Source organism: Polypterus senegalus, chromosome 13 (assembly GCF_016835505.1).
Source record: "Polypterus senegalus isolate Bchr_013 chromosome 13, ASM1683550v1, whole genome shotgun sequence".
NCBI classification, from domain to species: Eukaryota; Metazoa; Chordata; class Cladistia; order Polypteriformes; family Polypteridae; genus Polypterus; species Polypterus senegalus.
In genome coordinates this window covers 76776295-76791001 of record NC_053166.1, presented here as the reverse complement: position 1 = coordinate 76791001, position 14707 = coordinate 76776295, and the positions used below count along the sequence as shown (strand labels likewise).

Below are 14707 nucleotides of genomic sequence, written 5' to 3'. Positions count from 1 at the left end.
CCCATTCTGTCACGTTTAGGGTTGAATAGTAACCATGCGCAAAAGTCATCTTTGCCCAGCGTAATTCTGCCAAGCTTCTTGCAATTTGGAAAAAAAAAAAAAAACCTCCGTTCTGGTGACTGTGTCGAGTTTGGCGTTTGGGGGCGTGGTCAGTGTGGTCAGCTCCACCGACCGACCGCCCGCCTGACACTTCAAAGGCCTCGGCCGCCGCCAAGGTGAAGCCGGCACGCACTCGCTTGTTTTTCCCGGGCGCTGCGGCTTCTTTCTCCAAATTACGTCGAGGCGCCCTGAATTCACACGGTTTGGGTAAGGCTCGGGTAAATGCATGTAAGAAAAAAAATAAATCTGGGGATATATCTGTGAAGAATAGACCGAAAAAAGGATACGTTTTATTTTTAAAAGACACAGATCGTTTTCAGATAAGATTAATCATGTAGTCAAGCGCATAATAATGTCAAAGTATAATCATTGTACTAAAAAGTGTGGGTGAGCTATTAAACACTGCCTTCCAAGAATCGCAAGTAACTGCCATGATTATATAAGAGAATGCTATAACAACTTTTCACTGACAATTACCTGTTGTTTGTAATTACAAACAAACAATTAAGGGAGCAACCGTTTAACAGGCAAGTGAATTGGGCAGATTGTTGGTTTTATTACTTGTGGCAGCAATAATAAGTGCATCATACCCAGGGTAGATATTTAGTTGTCTCATAACCTTATTAAGAAGGTTGCTATTTAAGATCAGCCAAGTTTTTCACTGCCATTTCTACATAACTCACTTGAACCACCACTGCATACTGCCCTTAGCTCATCACTTCTCTACCATTTTATTACCCTGTCAGCTTCTTCACTCACAACCTCTTTTCCATAGGCAGTGAAAGAGGCTGATGTTCTGTATAACTCAAAGCTGATGCATATTTTTCCTTAATAATCAGTCATTATTACTAAAATTGAAATTTAAAAAGTGAAGAGGAGCTTTGTTCCTCTTACCAGACTGATGTTGCTCATTTTATCATCCATGCTATCAATCCTCTTCATTCAAGCCTAATTCATGCTTCTCTCAAGCTTGATAGAGTTGTACTTGTACTGGAGAAACCACACTTTGAAACCTTTTTCCTCTTCAAAGTTCTTCCAATATTATCTTTCTTTTTGGCTGAAACATTTTACAGGCTGCATTGTTCTCAGTTTATTAAGCATTAAACCTAACTGTTTGAAAATTTGCAGTATGGATCCTGACCTGATCACTATCCTGAACTGCCATAGTACAAATTACGAAAAAGCCTCTCCTTAACACTGATCATCTGCATTTGGTACTGTTATCATTACTTACTATCTGGGTGACACCCCTTATCCAAGGTGATTTGCAATGTTTGAAATACAATTGGTTATATGTCATTTGTTTTTGTTTTTTTTCCAAATAGGAGCACAGGCAGGTGAAGCAACTTGCTCATGGCCACACTTTCAGTACCAGGACTTGAACTCACAATCTCAGAGTTTGAAGTCTAAAGCCATTAACCACACTGCTTGCATTCTGACTAGAATGTTCTGTGGGATGTTTGAAAGCTGTACCAAGAATTGCTCACTCTTTTACAAATATATTTTCATTAGTAAACTTAATTTTGAGTTGTTCACAAGTGTGATTTTGTTCACTTTGAGAAGCACCTGAGATGTTGTGAAAGTCACTATACACAGTAAATATTGCTTTGCTAAAATTAGAGTTCTTGGAAATTTTTTTGAAAAAAAGCAAACCCTGTTGCTTTTGCCCAATTATCGACTGACGGCAGTGGCCATTTAGCATTAGTTTCATTAAAGGAAGGACTAAATATCTAATGAAGGAATTGACAAAAAATAAAGCAACAGCTACAATGCTCCCCCCAAGATCATTGTGTGTATTCAGATTGCATTAAATGCTAAGCAGCAGTCAAGCCTGGTCTCTACTTTAATAGGAGATACCAAAGTTTTATTTGGGTAAATGCACCGTACTGTTTCCAAAGCAGGGATGATTTATTTGTTTTTTATCCACCCTAACACCCATTAACTTGTCATTGTTAATCATTTAGTCTTTCCATATACGTGTCTGTCATTATATCTATGACATACATTTGTAAGTTTGTTTGTATTGTGTCATACCTCTGTCAGGTTATCACTGGAAATGTGAATCAGTTCTTAACTCTATCCATTTTCTAAGTCCACTTCATCCTGAGCAGGGTCGTGGGGGAGCAGAAGCCTATCCCAGCAAGCATTGGATGGAAGGAAGGAACATCCTCTGGACAGGGCACCAGTCTATCACAGGGGAAACACACAGAGACTAGAGCCATTTTTAGTATTGCCAGCCCTCCTAGCCTGCATGTCTGTGGACTGTGGGAGGAAATCCATGCATAAACAGGGAGAACTGCAACCTCCACACAGCGAGGACCTGGGATATGCACCCTGACCTCCTTGTTGTACCACTACACTGCCCTGGTTTTTAACTGATTTATCTCATTGAATAATGGATAGATAACTATAGAAAAATAAAATCTTACATTTTTTTTTGAGTTTCAGTGATTGTGGAGTTTGCCTGTTCTCCACACATCATCAGTACTCTGTGTTCCTCTCACATCTGACATGAACTTTACATTAGATTATTTGTAGACTGTAAATTGTCCACTCACTGGTTGTGGTCTGAATTGTATGTGACAATACACTTATACTGTATGTCTAGTGTATTTAGAAAAGAAATGCAGAAACAAATCATCTTCCTACTATTGATATTTCTCAATCTGCTTGATATGAAGTAGTGGTACTTCCACCTGTCATAAATTTTGTTTCACAATTTAGTTAGTTGCTTTTATTTAGCAGAAATGAGTGTAAACTGGCAGATGTCTTTCAAAGGTTTAAACCAGAGAAGCTGCATAGATAATATCTTTGAAGGGTGGTATATACAGTAGTATTGTGTTTACCGCTGATGCCTCAATGTGTGTAGGACCTTGGATTCATTCATTCAATGTCTATGTGGAGCTGAAATTATTCTTCATTCAGTTGTTCCCTGCGTACCCATTTTGTCTCATCTAACACATACCTTAAAGTGGTGGAATTATCGGGGCTGGGTTGAAGTTAGCGACACTCTTGGTATCTATTAATTCTGTAATGGAATGACTAGGTTCAGAAAATAGATTGACTGATCTTGCAGGCTTGGCTAAAATGGTGTATATGTACTCTGCAAACATTTTCTACCATGAATATATTTAGCTAACTGCTACCAACTGCAAGGCAAGCATTCCAAGAATGGTGCAACACTGTGACAGTGGTGGATAAAGTAGGATATGCGAACAGACAGCACTTTAACCTCTATGTATGAACTGCATCATTTACTTTACTGTATGTACAGGATATTATCAAAACAACACTTACCAGTTTAATTAGAACACAACATACAGGGCCCATCCATCCACTGACCGGTTTGAGCTCTGAGTGACCGGGGTAGTGGTAAGCCTTTTCAACATTTAACCTTAACCCTTATCCTTTTCAAGTAACAGATTTAAGGAAACAGGCCAAAGGCCTGAACGACTTGTCAAGCTGAACAGGAATGTAGCGTATTCTGGGAAAGTAGAAAGGCAAAGCAGGACCTTAGAATGTTTTGTACTGTCAAGTCTGTTTGCTGTTTTAAGTAGCTTTTGATTCCCATGGGAACTGACCTTGATCTTAGGTGTGTTAAACATTTTCAGTGTTTTGAGAAAGTGTCTGATCTTCTAGCAAGAAAAAGGCACGGGCACTTAATTTGGGCAAAAAGAGGAGTCAGAGTGTGGCCATTGTTTGACTTTTTTTCAAAATCGTTCTCTCAGTTTTTAGCTTTAGTTCAATTGGTACTTTGTTGCAATATTGATCCTTTCAATGCAGTTGATTGACTGACCTTTGTAAAGAACGTAGTTGCACTGTAAAAACAGACACTTTTTATCTGCTGCTTATCTGGTGGAAACTTGGAAAAGGAGCTCTCACTCTGGCAAGAAATCTTTCTTTTCATTTTTCAAGTAAGAATCAGTAACTAAGGAACTGGACCATCAAGAAAATGACATCTGGGACTGAATGAAGACTGCATGAGCCCACGTAGGTTGTACAATTCTTTATATTACATACATTTGCTGCTATTGGTTAATCTGCAAATAAATATAATTTTTAAGTAAAAGCTTAAACTCAGTGTCTCTGTCCAATAATTGATTACTAGTGTTGCAGTGCTACAATTGATCATTACTTGTCTATCTGCAATCCCTTAAGGATACCAAGGATGCTTTGTAAAGTCCTCTATTCATGGTGAACTGGAATGAGGTATAAGAGTGAAAATAAAAGATGGCCCCAGTCACCAAGCAGCCTATTGATAAAAGATAGAAGGGATGATTACATGGGGTACAATATAGACAGTGAGACAGGTAAAAGGTTACAAATAACAGGTGTATAGCTGGTTTTGACATTTCTTTCTACCTCCCATTAAAAAACAAACTTTGGAGGTTAGTTGGTCCCTTTTTGTGTCAGGTGCACGTCACAGATGAGCTAAAAACATGAGAGAACAGTAGGACTTGGTATGACAGACAATTTGGAGAACACAGACAGAAAGCTCTGTCTATTGGTAGATTTCATTACAGAAATGAAAAATAAATAATTCAAAAAGGAGAAGAGATAATTCAGAAGAAAACATTTTTTACTCAGTAAAAGAACTTTATCAGTCTATGTTAATATTGCAAGATTATTCAGCCAACATTACTTCCATCAATACCAATAGGGACAATAATAACAGCAATAATAAAATATACTTACACCTTTTACAAATATACAAAATATATAAATATATAGTGCTACATTCACACTACACAGCTAATATTGCTGGCCAACTAGTGTACTGTATGTATAGTCTGATGTGCTCAGATTTCCAGGTGTGGACAAACCACAGCACACTGAAGACAATTCTGGTTTTTGAGACAGTTACATCTATCGTTTGTTTTTTTTAGTAATTTGAGGAACGTAAGAAGAGATAAAATGTACCTAAAAGTGAACTAGAAACAATTCTTTCTTCTGTTTGTGTGAAAGGACAGATTGGGGATAAAGGCCTAGCCACTGCTTTATACTGCTGTCCTTTTCTTCTAATGGTTTCACTTGGTCATGTCAATTTCTTTGTATAAATCAATGTAACCGATGCCTGTTAACAGAAGCATTCAGAGTGAGATGATGGCCTTCTGGTTTCCCTGCTCATTTTACCAGAATATCTGTGATACTGTGGCTGTCCAGTTATTCTGTTCTGTAAATATATTGTAAAAAATCATGTCAACAGTGGTAGTGGAACAGCTGTGTAGACAGTCTGAGCCCTTGGTTGTATAAGACACACTTTTAGAGAGTCAAAGCAAGTAGTTTGAAGTGAAACAGTAAAGTGAGAACCAGTATGTTGGCATTAAGAGTGACATGAAGAAGATCACTAGTAATATGAAACTAAGAAGGCAAAATCTTAAATTAGTGAGAACCTGCCTGCCATAATAGTGACAGAATAGGACAAATGATGTAATATTTGCCTCAGCAGTCTCTTAGAGGTGAAAGCATCTTTGCCACAGGATGATTCAATATTGGTTGAAAACATCTAAACTATACAAGATGTCTGCTAAAAAGTTGTGTGCTAAACAGAATGCCACATTAAGGTATGACATTGCACAGTATAAAAGATACAGTAAATGAGGCCTCTGATGACATTACTGGTGAAATTACTTATGACTAAGACATCAGTGCCAATTGTCTAACAATCTGTGATGTTGCTGGTCACAAAATGATGGGGCATTAACTTGAATATTTATGTTAACACAAGGTTAGTGTTAATAAAAGCAATGACATAGAAGAAAAAGAAAGGTGGATGAATGATAAGTGATACTAAAGCCAATACATATGAAATCATGAGACCAGAAGCCCTTTAATAAAAACAAATAAAATTAAAGATTATTTTGGAGAATCTCACAAATTTAAATGCTTATTCCTGTACATAACCTAAAGAGAAAATCCTCCCCATTCTAATGTGTCCACAGTAGCTTGTTTGTGAATCTAACAGAACAGATGGTCTAACAAGAAACATTTGGCTCTGCTCCAGTTTTTGGTACTGAGATCACGTAAACAGACAAGAACCTGATCATAAAAACTTTTGACTTGAAACAAAAAGAAAAGAAAAAAAAATACACAGAAAGTTAACAAATAAAAACATAGATACATTATTTACAAGTCTTCATACAAAACAGTTTTATCTCTATACAAATATAATCTGATAATAGTTTCAAATTCACATCTGCATTATTTTACATTGTTAATACATTTACAAGTTATGATTACACAGCAGTATTAAAAGCATGAAACAATTTAACAACACCGTTCCTTTGGAATATTATAGTGGGTGTAATACTTAGCACAATTCCCCTACATTTCTAAAATTCATGTGACTCTGGCTGTGATCCACAAGGGCTTAGTATCAGTCGATAACTAGCTGTTCAAGCAGATTTAGAACATTTTGTGGAATTGCCCCCTCAAGAATATTCTGGCATTTTTTCTTAAACCCTTTAAGCAGAGGGTGAATGAAATGGTTCAGTCAAGGTTGAAATAGCTGAAAAAATATGATCCCATTTTTATTTAAAGGTTATTCATTGGAATGATGAGCACCATGCACCTTCTTGTTCTAGAAATCAATCCTGAAGTCTCCTTACTTCTTCAGTATAACCTTTGATTAAAGCAATGAAAATATGCCACTCTGTGAACAGAAGCATAATTAAAAATCTCACTGCCTTGGCACACTGTTGCCCCATTTTAGTGGTCCTTAAATGATTCCACTTTCTGCACAAGTTCTCTCTCATCAATAGTTTTCAGAACGAAGTAACACAAGTCATCTCATCAGCCAGATCCTCCTCTTCCTTGCATCGAATTGGTTCCTCATCACTGTAAAGGAGTCCCAAACCCGATTGCTCTATTTCCTTTTGCTGAAGAACTCCACTGTTGCCCCCTGTGCTCCTGGATGACATATTCCGGTTTAGAAGATCACTAGCAGCGCTCTCCATCTCATCAATCGTCATGTGACAGGCATCTGCAATCTCCCTTTTGGCAAATGCCACAAACTTTGGATCCTTGGCATATAAGCCGAGTCCCTCTGAAATTAGGACCTAGAAAATAGAGCGATGTAAAAGGATTGTTGGAAATGGAGGCAGGAAGTGTAGTATATGATTCAGAAGAAAACTTTTACTAAAAATAATGACAAATTATTATGCATATGTTTATAATTAAACATAATTAATTAATTATTCTTAACTTACCTGTTTATAATTATCACATAATGCCTGATTAGATAAGTATAAGGCCTTTATTCAGGCATGATTTAACAATATTTTATATAATATACTGTATATACTTATTAGATATTGATATAAAACATTTTTTTACAATAATAAAAAATATACACTTTATCAAATATATATACTAAACATTTTAGAAATAACATCATTTTAGTTCATTCACAATTTTGAATTATTACTGTGATCTTGCCCTCCATGCCGGTCTTTGTGCCTGTTAATACAGCAGTGAATGTTCAGTTGTTGATTGGACCACTTAGAGCCTGACAGCCAAAATTGTCCCATTAACCAAGTTGGTGAATATTTCTTATCACTATGTAAGAAGTGCTGAATGGCATGGGAATAGTCTAGTCAGCATTTGATATCAGTTCAGTCAAAGGAGACTGCTATGTTATATAAACAGTACTTACTTTATTTAGGTAATGTTGTTATTTTTAAAACTTGTCTACATTTTAATATATGGTCATTCTTCAGCTGTGTTATTGTTGTACTGTTATGTGCTTTAGATTTATTATATGGTGCTCAGCCTGTCTTGCTTTAACTGACTACAGTTTCTCTATATTTGCCAAAGTTCTGCAGCATTACACTGCTGTTAAATTGTGCTACCACACACTAATAAATAATAATCATTCATTTATATTTAAATGCAAGAAAGAAAAATGGATGTCAAAATACTCACAGCTTCCACAAGACTGTCAGCACTTCCTCTCTTTTCACTGTACCCTCTTTGAAGGTGCGTGGGTACATGCAGAGTTGTGTAAGCATGGTAGGGCTGGCGTGCTCCATTGCCAGTAGCATCTGAGGCATACCAGGATGGACATGCTGCTGTAGGCAGACTGGCACTACCAGACTTCTTATCTCCCCATAACCCTGATCCATCTTCTTCTACCAGGATAAGGGGAGCATAAAGCAGTCTTCCCCTACGAGGTCCTGATGTAGCCCATGAGTGTGAGGAGCCTGTAGAGGAGCAACTAGTGCTACGCCGGGAGTCATAGCTGCCATATGTCTGAAATGGAGTAAAAAGGTAAATATGCTGGTCATTTTAAAGTTATCCTGTGAATATAGTTTACAGTCCTAACAGTAAAATATAGATTAAAAAATATAAGAAAGCACATAAATTGTCCAGGAGTGTTTGTAGTTACATTTGTACCTGATATTAAATCATAAATGTCCATTATCAAAACAAATCCATTTTATACTTACCCATTCTGGTCTGGTTAAAAAGTTGCACACTTACCTGAGTGCGTGCACGGCATGGCGGTGAGTTCTGATGGTATGTGCCAGGGATGGGAATGTCATCACTACTGCCTTGTCTCCGTAAACACTGCATGTTAAAAGCAGGCTTGTGACCTGCAGATTAATGAAGAATGCAGAAACTGAAAGAAGTTTGACACAGTGCTTCTATTACATTGACTGCTACGTAGAAGTTCTGTCACCACAGCACATTTATATTACGTTCATTAGAATGAACCTCAACAATGACATGCATGAAATGAAGATGAGGCAAAGAAATGAAACCCATTTTTAATAAAAAAAATCTGCAGAACAAACAATTCATTTGGGTAACTATTCAATGATGGCTCCAGACTCATTCTCCAAAAGCACAACCAATAAGACATTAAGTTAGTGAAGTGGAAAATTGGTTTTATTTGTAAAAAGCCTGCACTGGAGTGAAGAAACAGGATTTTCTCATATTTCAGAAGAAGGTATCCAAAGGAGAAAAAGTGTATTTTATTGATGGGGGATTAGGAGAATGGGACTGTTGAAGGTTCTCCATAGACTCTCAGCTGACACCAGAAACAAGCAATTAAGGGTGTGTTTGTGTGCCCTGGGATGGTCTCCCAGTTGTCCCCAGTGCTGTCAGCTTGGGCATGAACTCCCTGAATCTCAAACTGGATAAGTGATTTAGAAAAGGGATAGGTGGGTTGATGGATGAAATGAAGTCTACATTTTTTTTTTTAAATCAAGGGGAAAACAAGATGGATGCTCAAAGCATCATGTCATTTTCAAATTTGTACTTAGTGTTTAGTTTTCTGCTTTAGATTCCAGGAAGCCATCTTGCTGAGCATAAAACAGTAACAGGTCCATAACCATCTATTCAAAATGCAAAATGCTGGAAATATAACAAGCTGCAAATAAAGGCACAATAAGCAGATGTATAAAAACTGAAGTGTGTTAAAGCGAGGAAGCTCAGATATGATGCATATCTAGTTCTCCACTCTGACAAGTTCCAGGAAATGACAGACCTGGTATCCTACCTTACCATTCCCATTCTAACTATAACGTATTAGAAGGCACCCTTGGAGCCATCTATGCATATAAAAGTATGTAAGAAGTCTGACTTTTTCAATGCCAGTGATCTGTTTGAGTTTTTCCCGTTTTGCTTTATGGGGCTTTTTCATCATTTCACTGTATGATGTATCAAATCTTGAGATCACATTCTGAGAATTCTGGTACTGTATGTAGTTTAATGATGTAGTCATATATAGCAATGATTAAAATCTCAATTCATCTGCATGCAGGCAGACTGCTATACCAAAGAAAAGTAAATACACAATGTCTGAGATGCACTATGTTGATAATTCAGTGAGCGGTAATATAATAAAGTCACAAGGATGTAAAGTGGAATTGTAGAGCAATTCACATATGCCTTATTTGGGAAGAATGGCTATTAAAGATTATTTTACTATGGATTTCTTGGAATGGACTGCACTGCTGTTATATCGAAGAAACATGAACTGCTTGATTATCTGTGTAGCAGAAAGTTCCAAATTTCAGAAAAGATCTTATTCTGCAAATTATGAGGTTTTCATATAAGAAATATTTGTGACAAAACATTAGATTCACTGTCGATAAATATTGTTATTAACAGTAAATTTGCTTGCATAAGAATAATCTTTAATGCACCTCTTGAATGTATTATATTGCAGAAAAGTCAACATTACAACAGTTATAAGGCAGTGCCTAAAAAGCCAGAAAATTTTATTTCTAAAGGCTTCCTCGTGAGGAAACCTATACCTTATCATAGTAGGCTTATGTGATGGAACTAAACTGAAGTCAACATAATGGTTCCAATTTCAGTATGTTCACAGGGTAACTGTACTGTGGTTTAGCTCCTAACTGAAATAGATTCCTACCCAAATCTATGAAAAAATTTAATTGTTACAATATTCCCTTCTTAGCGACTTTGTTTTGGATTATAAAGTTAACTAATATACCTCACTAGGTTTCTTTCCATATTCGTAGATGTATATGCTTGGTTAACTGGAGAGTGAGTGTGGAATCGTGTTAGTTTTCCCCTACAATGGCCTGGTGTCCTGTTCAGGTTTGTTTCCTGCCATGTACTTGACACTTGCAGGATCAGTGTGATTCTAAAAAATGGATTAAGTAGAATAAGAAAATGGATGGATGTAGAAATAATTACCAAATGTTACTATAAAAAATCACTGCTAGCTGGTTTTTAGAAAATGTAGACTAAAGATGCATTATAAGAACTAACCTGTAGGAGTGGGAGGCAGAAGTCTTCTTCTGGTTACTCTTCGAGCTTCACCATAACCGTTTATGTAATGACCCCCATAATAAGTGGCGTTTGGTGCCTGGGTGTTGTACAATCCTTCCCCTTGACCTTGAACTGTGGAACGGTTATCAGGATATATTTGCCTAATAATGAAAAAGGAAAAACAAATCAAAAAGTTAAATAGACAGTATTGAGAACAGAAAATACTAAATCATTCAATCCCCTAAACGTTAATCTGTTTTAGGAAATTACTCTTTGTTATAAATGTAAAACAAATGTCAGCTCACAAAAGTTTGTCATACAATATAATCTCTTCACTTTTTTTACATTTTAGCTTTCTTTTTAAATGAAATCATACAACTCTATCTTCCCTCTACTTCACACCACCAAACCTTCAGTTTATGCCAGTAGTATATCATGCCAAATTTAATGTTATAATGTGTCTGCCCACATTTAGGTACAACAAGAATTACATCCACTATGATCCCCTGGGCTTGTATGACAACAAGGAAGTGTGAGAATAACTGTATGAGACCACTGAGCCTAACAGCAATACAGCATAGGTGGTCTTACCAAGGAATAAGGCTGACTGCAGAGTTCTTTATGAGATCACCCAGGAGATTTTTGAAAGTGCCTAGCAACTACTGGACAATATCATTACCGTGTGCTACAAAAAAAATCTGTTTGTGCTTGTTATGCTGGACAATGTAAAAATGTAGTTACTGAAAGTTCACACAACAGTATATTATAGAGAGTACCACACTGCCTTGCAGAAAAGAAAACCACTTAACCTTTCTCGTGATGCTGTGCTTTCTGTGTTCTCTTCTCTACTGTAGTAACCTTGCTCCTCAGAATAGCTCTCTTCTCCTGGCTCTTCTAGAACCACCTCATTGCGCCGTCCTGCTGATCTGTAAGCCTCATTGGAGTCTCTTCTGGGTAAAATTAACAAGAGGTATTATTACACTTGACCGGGTTTGCATTTAAGTCTTAAGTTTTGCACCGAAAACAATATCCACAAAATGATGATAGGATGAAAAGGTTGGGATTAAAACAAATATTCTTGGTGAAAAATAGTGATTTCTTACCACTGAAAATCTATTCAAATAAAGCTTATTTTGCTCAATTATAGTGTGCCTACTGCAACGCATAAACTACAATGGATGACCAGACACACACTTTTTTAAATACTCATTGGAATTAACTTTACCAATCAAAGTTCCAAAGAGAACTATGAAAGCCATATTGAAGTAGTTACTAAATGCTTGACTGAATATTCAGCCTTATCTTATGCAATGCTTGTAAAAAGGAGAACCTGCGAGTTTGGTCCAAAGCCATTTATACTCCAGATTACTTGATGAAGCAAGTTACACCTAAATCCCTACTGCTATGGTTGTGCTGCACTTGGGTTTTTTCCCCTATTGGTACATGGCACACTCTATTTGTAGTTGAATTATTATTGTTTAAATTTAGTAAATAAAGTCACATAGTCTTATTTTTTGTGTTTTTTTATTTCTTAGGGATACACATATAACATATACAGTAGATGCAAAATAATAAAGTAGAAATAAACTGAATACAGATTATAAAGGAAAATAGAAAAACACTTTCATGTCTTCAGTGGCCAAATGCAATATATGTTTTCTGACTGAACCATGTAAGATGGTGTCATTAACATTTGGACTTTAAACCCTGTCCGAGGATTATATAGAACTCAAAGAATGTTGCTTGTAATTTAAAGCAACCAACATATACAATTACATGGTTAGTCTAAAGCAACAAAATGGCATTAGACAAACTTGAATTTATGTTAACATTTATTTTTAAATTAACAAATGTTATATGAAATGTTATAATGGCTGCATATGTAAAAATTTGTTGTAAGCTAGATATAATGAGAGTTTTGTAAATTGTGTTCTGAGATTTGTATATACGGTTGTTATACTCACTAATCATGATGCCAGAGAATGGTGATGTGTTATGTGTTGATTAGCACATGCAAGTAAGAATTTCATTGTACTCTGTACATGTGATAGTGATAACCCTTTAAACCAATAAACCTGCATGGCACTAAGCAACTTTAACTTTCACAACAGCATATCTGCATGTATTTAATTATTTTACTCTCATTAGAGAGTTGTAGTTTCTCCCATGGATTGTTAAATAGTGCCTCTGTCCGGTGATGGTTCAACATTTGCAAAAATGTAACACCATTCATGGCATCTATCATGATGTCTACAACTGACTGCTTGCCATTGCCTACAGTATCAGGACTGGGATTAGGTCAGAATTAACTGAATTGCAATGGACTGGCATGTGCTGACCTTCGCCAAGTTCTTCTTTGCTTATGGGCCTGTTCCCATAGGATTGTCATTCTGAAATAATGCAGGCAATAGTGAAATCTGAGAAAATGTTTTGGACAGTACACTATAAGAACAGTCAATGTCATGATAAGGAATGTCACCAGTTACAACAGTTGCTTGTTTCTGCTGCTTACATGTGTTTGGTTACATAAATATTTATCAAGAAGATCATGTGACTCATCATACAACCCATTGAGGCGGCCGTGCTGGATTCCACTTACAACTGGAAAAGTATGTCCACTATACTCGGATTGTTCTTTATTAGAGCGTGTGTGGCACATTCTGGAAGGCTACTTACAATCCGCTTCACATCCTCCAGAGCCCACCAATTTCTTGGGAAAGCAATTGCACAATCATGTTTTTATACAATACTAATTCATGACCCACACACATTGGCCTACTATGCATCAATAAACTGCTCTGTTGCTCTAGTTTAAGAATAATCTCTCACTCATGTCTCACCTGTTTTGTGCAAAATGTTTAATGCAAGCAGATCCACATGGCTGGACAGTTTGACATCTGTGGCAGAGTGATGGGCGCTGAGCAGGCTCCTGTCAATCATGAAGAATCCAATGCATCCACTGAAAAGTGTCATCTCCAGACAGAGGAGCAGCTTCAGCGACAGACTGCTGTCACCGTCCTACTCCACTGACAGACTGAGGAGATCATTCCTCCCCCACACTATGCGACTCTTCAATTCCACCCGGGGGGTAAACGTTAACACAACACAATATTATAGACTGTTATACCTGCCTTACACTCTCTCCTTCCATTTTTTAACTTGCACTGCGCTTTTATTGCTCTTTAATTAATATTGGTTTTATCAGTATGCTGCTGCTGGAGTATGTGAATTTCCCCTTGGGGATTAATAAAGTATCTATCTATCTATCTATCTACAGTGCATCCGGAAAGTATTCACAGCGCATCACTTTTTCCACATTTTGTTATGTTACAGCCTTATTCCAAAATGGATTAAATTTATTTTTTCCTCAGATTTCTACACACGACACCCCATAATGACAACGTGAAAAAAGTGTACTTGGGGTTTTTGCAAATTTATTAAAAATAAAAAAATTGAGAAAGCACATGTACATAAGTATTCACAGCCTTTGCCATGAAGCTCAAAATTGAGCTCAGGTGCATCCTGTTTCCCCCGATCATCCTTGAGATGTTTCTGCAGCTTAACTGGAGTCCACCTGTGGTACATTCATTTGATTGGACATGATTTGGAAAGGCACACACCTGTCTATATAAGGTCCCACAGTTGACAGTTCATGTCAGAGCACAAACCAAGGAATCAAAGGAATTGTCTGTAGACCTCCGAGACAGGATTGTCTCGAGGCACAAATCTGGGGAAGGTTACAGAAAAATTTCTGCTGCTTTGAAGGTCCCAATGAGCACAGTGGCCTCCATCATCCGTAAGTGGAAGAAGTTCAAAACCACCAGGACTCTTCCTAGAGCTGGATGGCCAACTAAACTGAGCAATC

General features: G+C 37.0%; 1 protein-coding gene across 1 annotated transcript in view; it reads right to left on the bottom strand.

The window, feature by feature from the left end:
• Positions 1-4140: 4140 nt before the first annotated feature.
• Positions 4141-14707, bottom strand: part of LOC120542743 (voltage-dependent L-type calcium channel subunit alpha-1D-like) — a 210354-nt gene continuing 199787 nt past the window's right edge. The window contains exons 44-48 of the mRNA XM_039775380.1: positions 11652-11792; positions 10843-11003; positions 8581-8693; positions 8023-8349; positions 4141-7157 (exon numbers count right to left, since the gene is read on the bottom strand). Coding sequence (XP_039631314.1) covers positions 6864-7157; positions 8023-8349; positions 8581-8693; positions 10843-11003; positions 11652-11792 — 1036 coding nt within the window. The 3' untranslated portion in view covers positions 4141-6863. The remainder of the gene's footprint in view (positions 7158-8022; positions 8350-8580; positions 8694-10842; positions 11004-11651; positions 11793-14707) is intronic.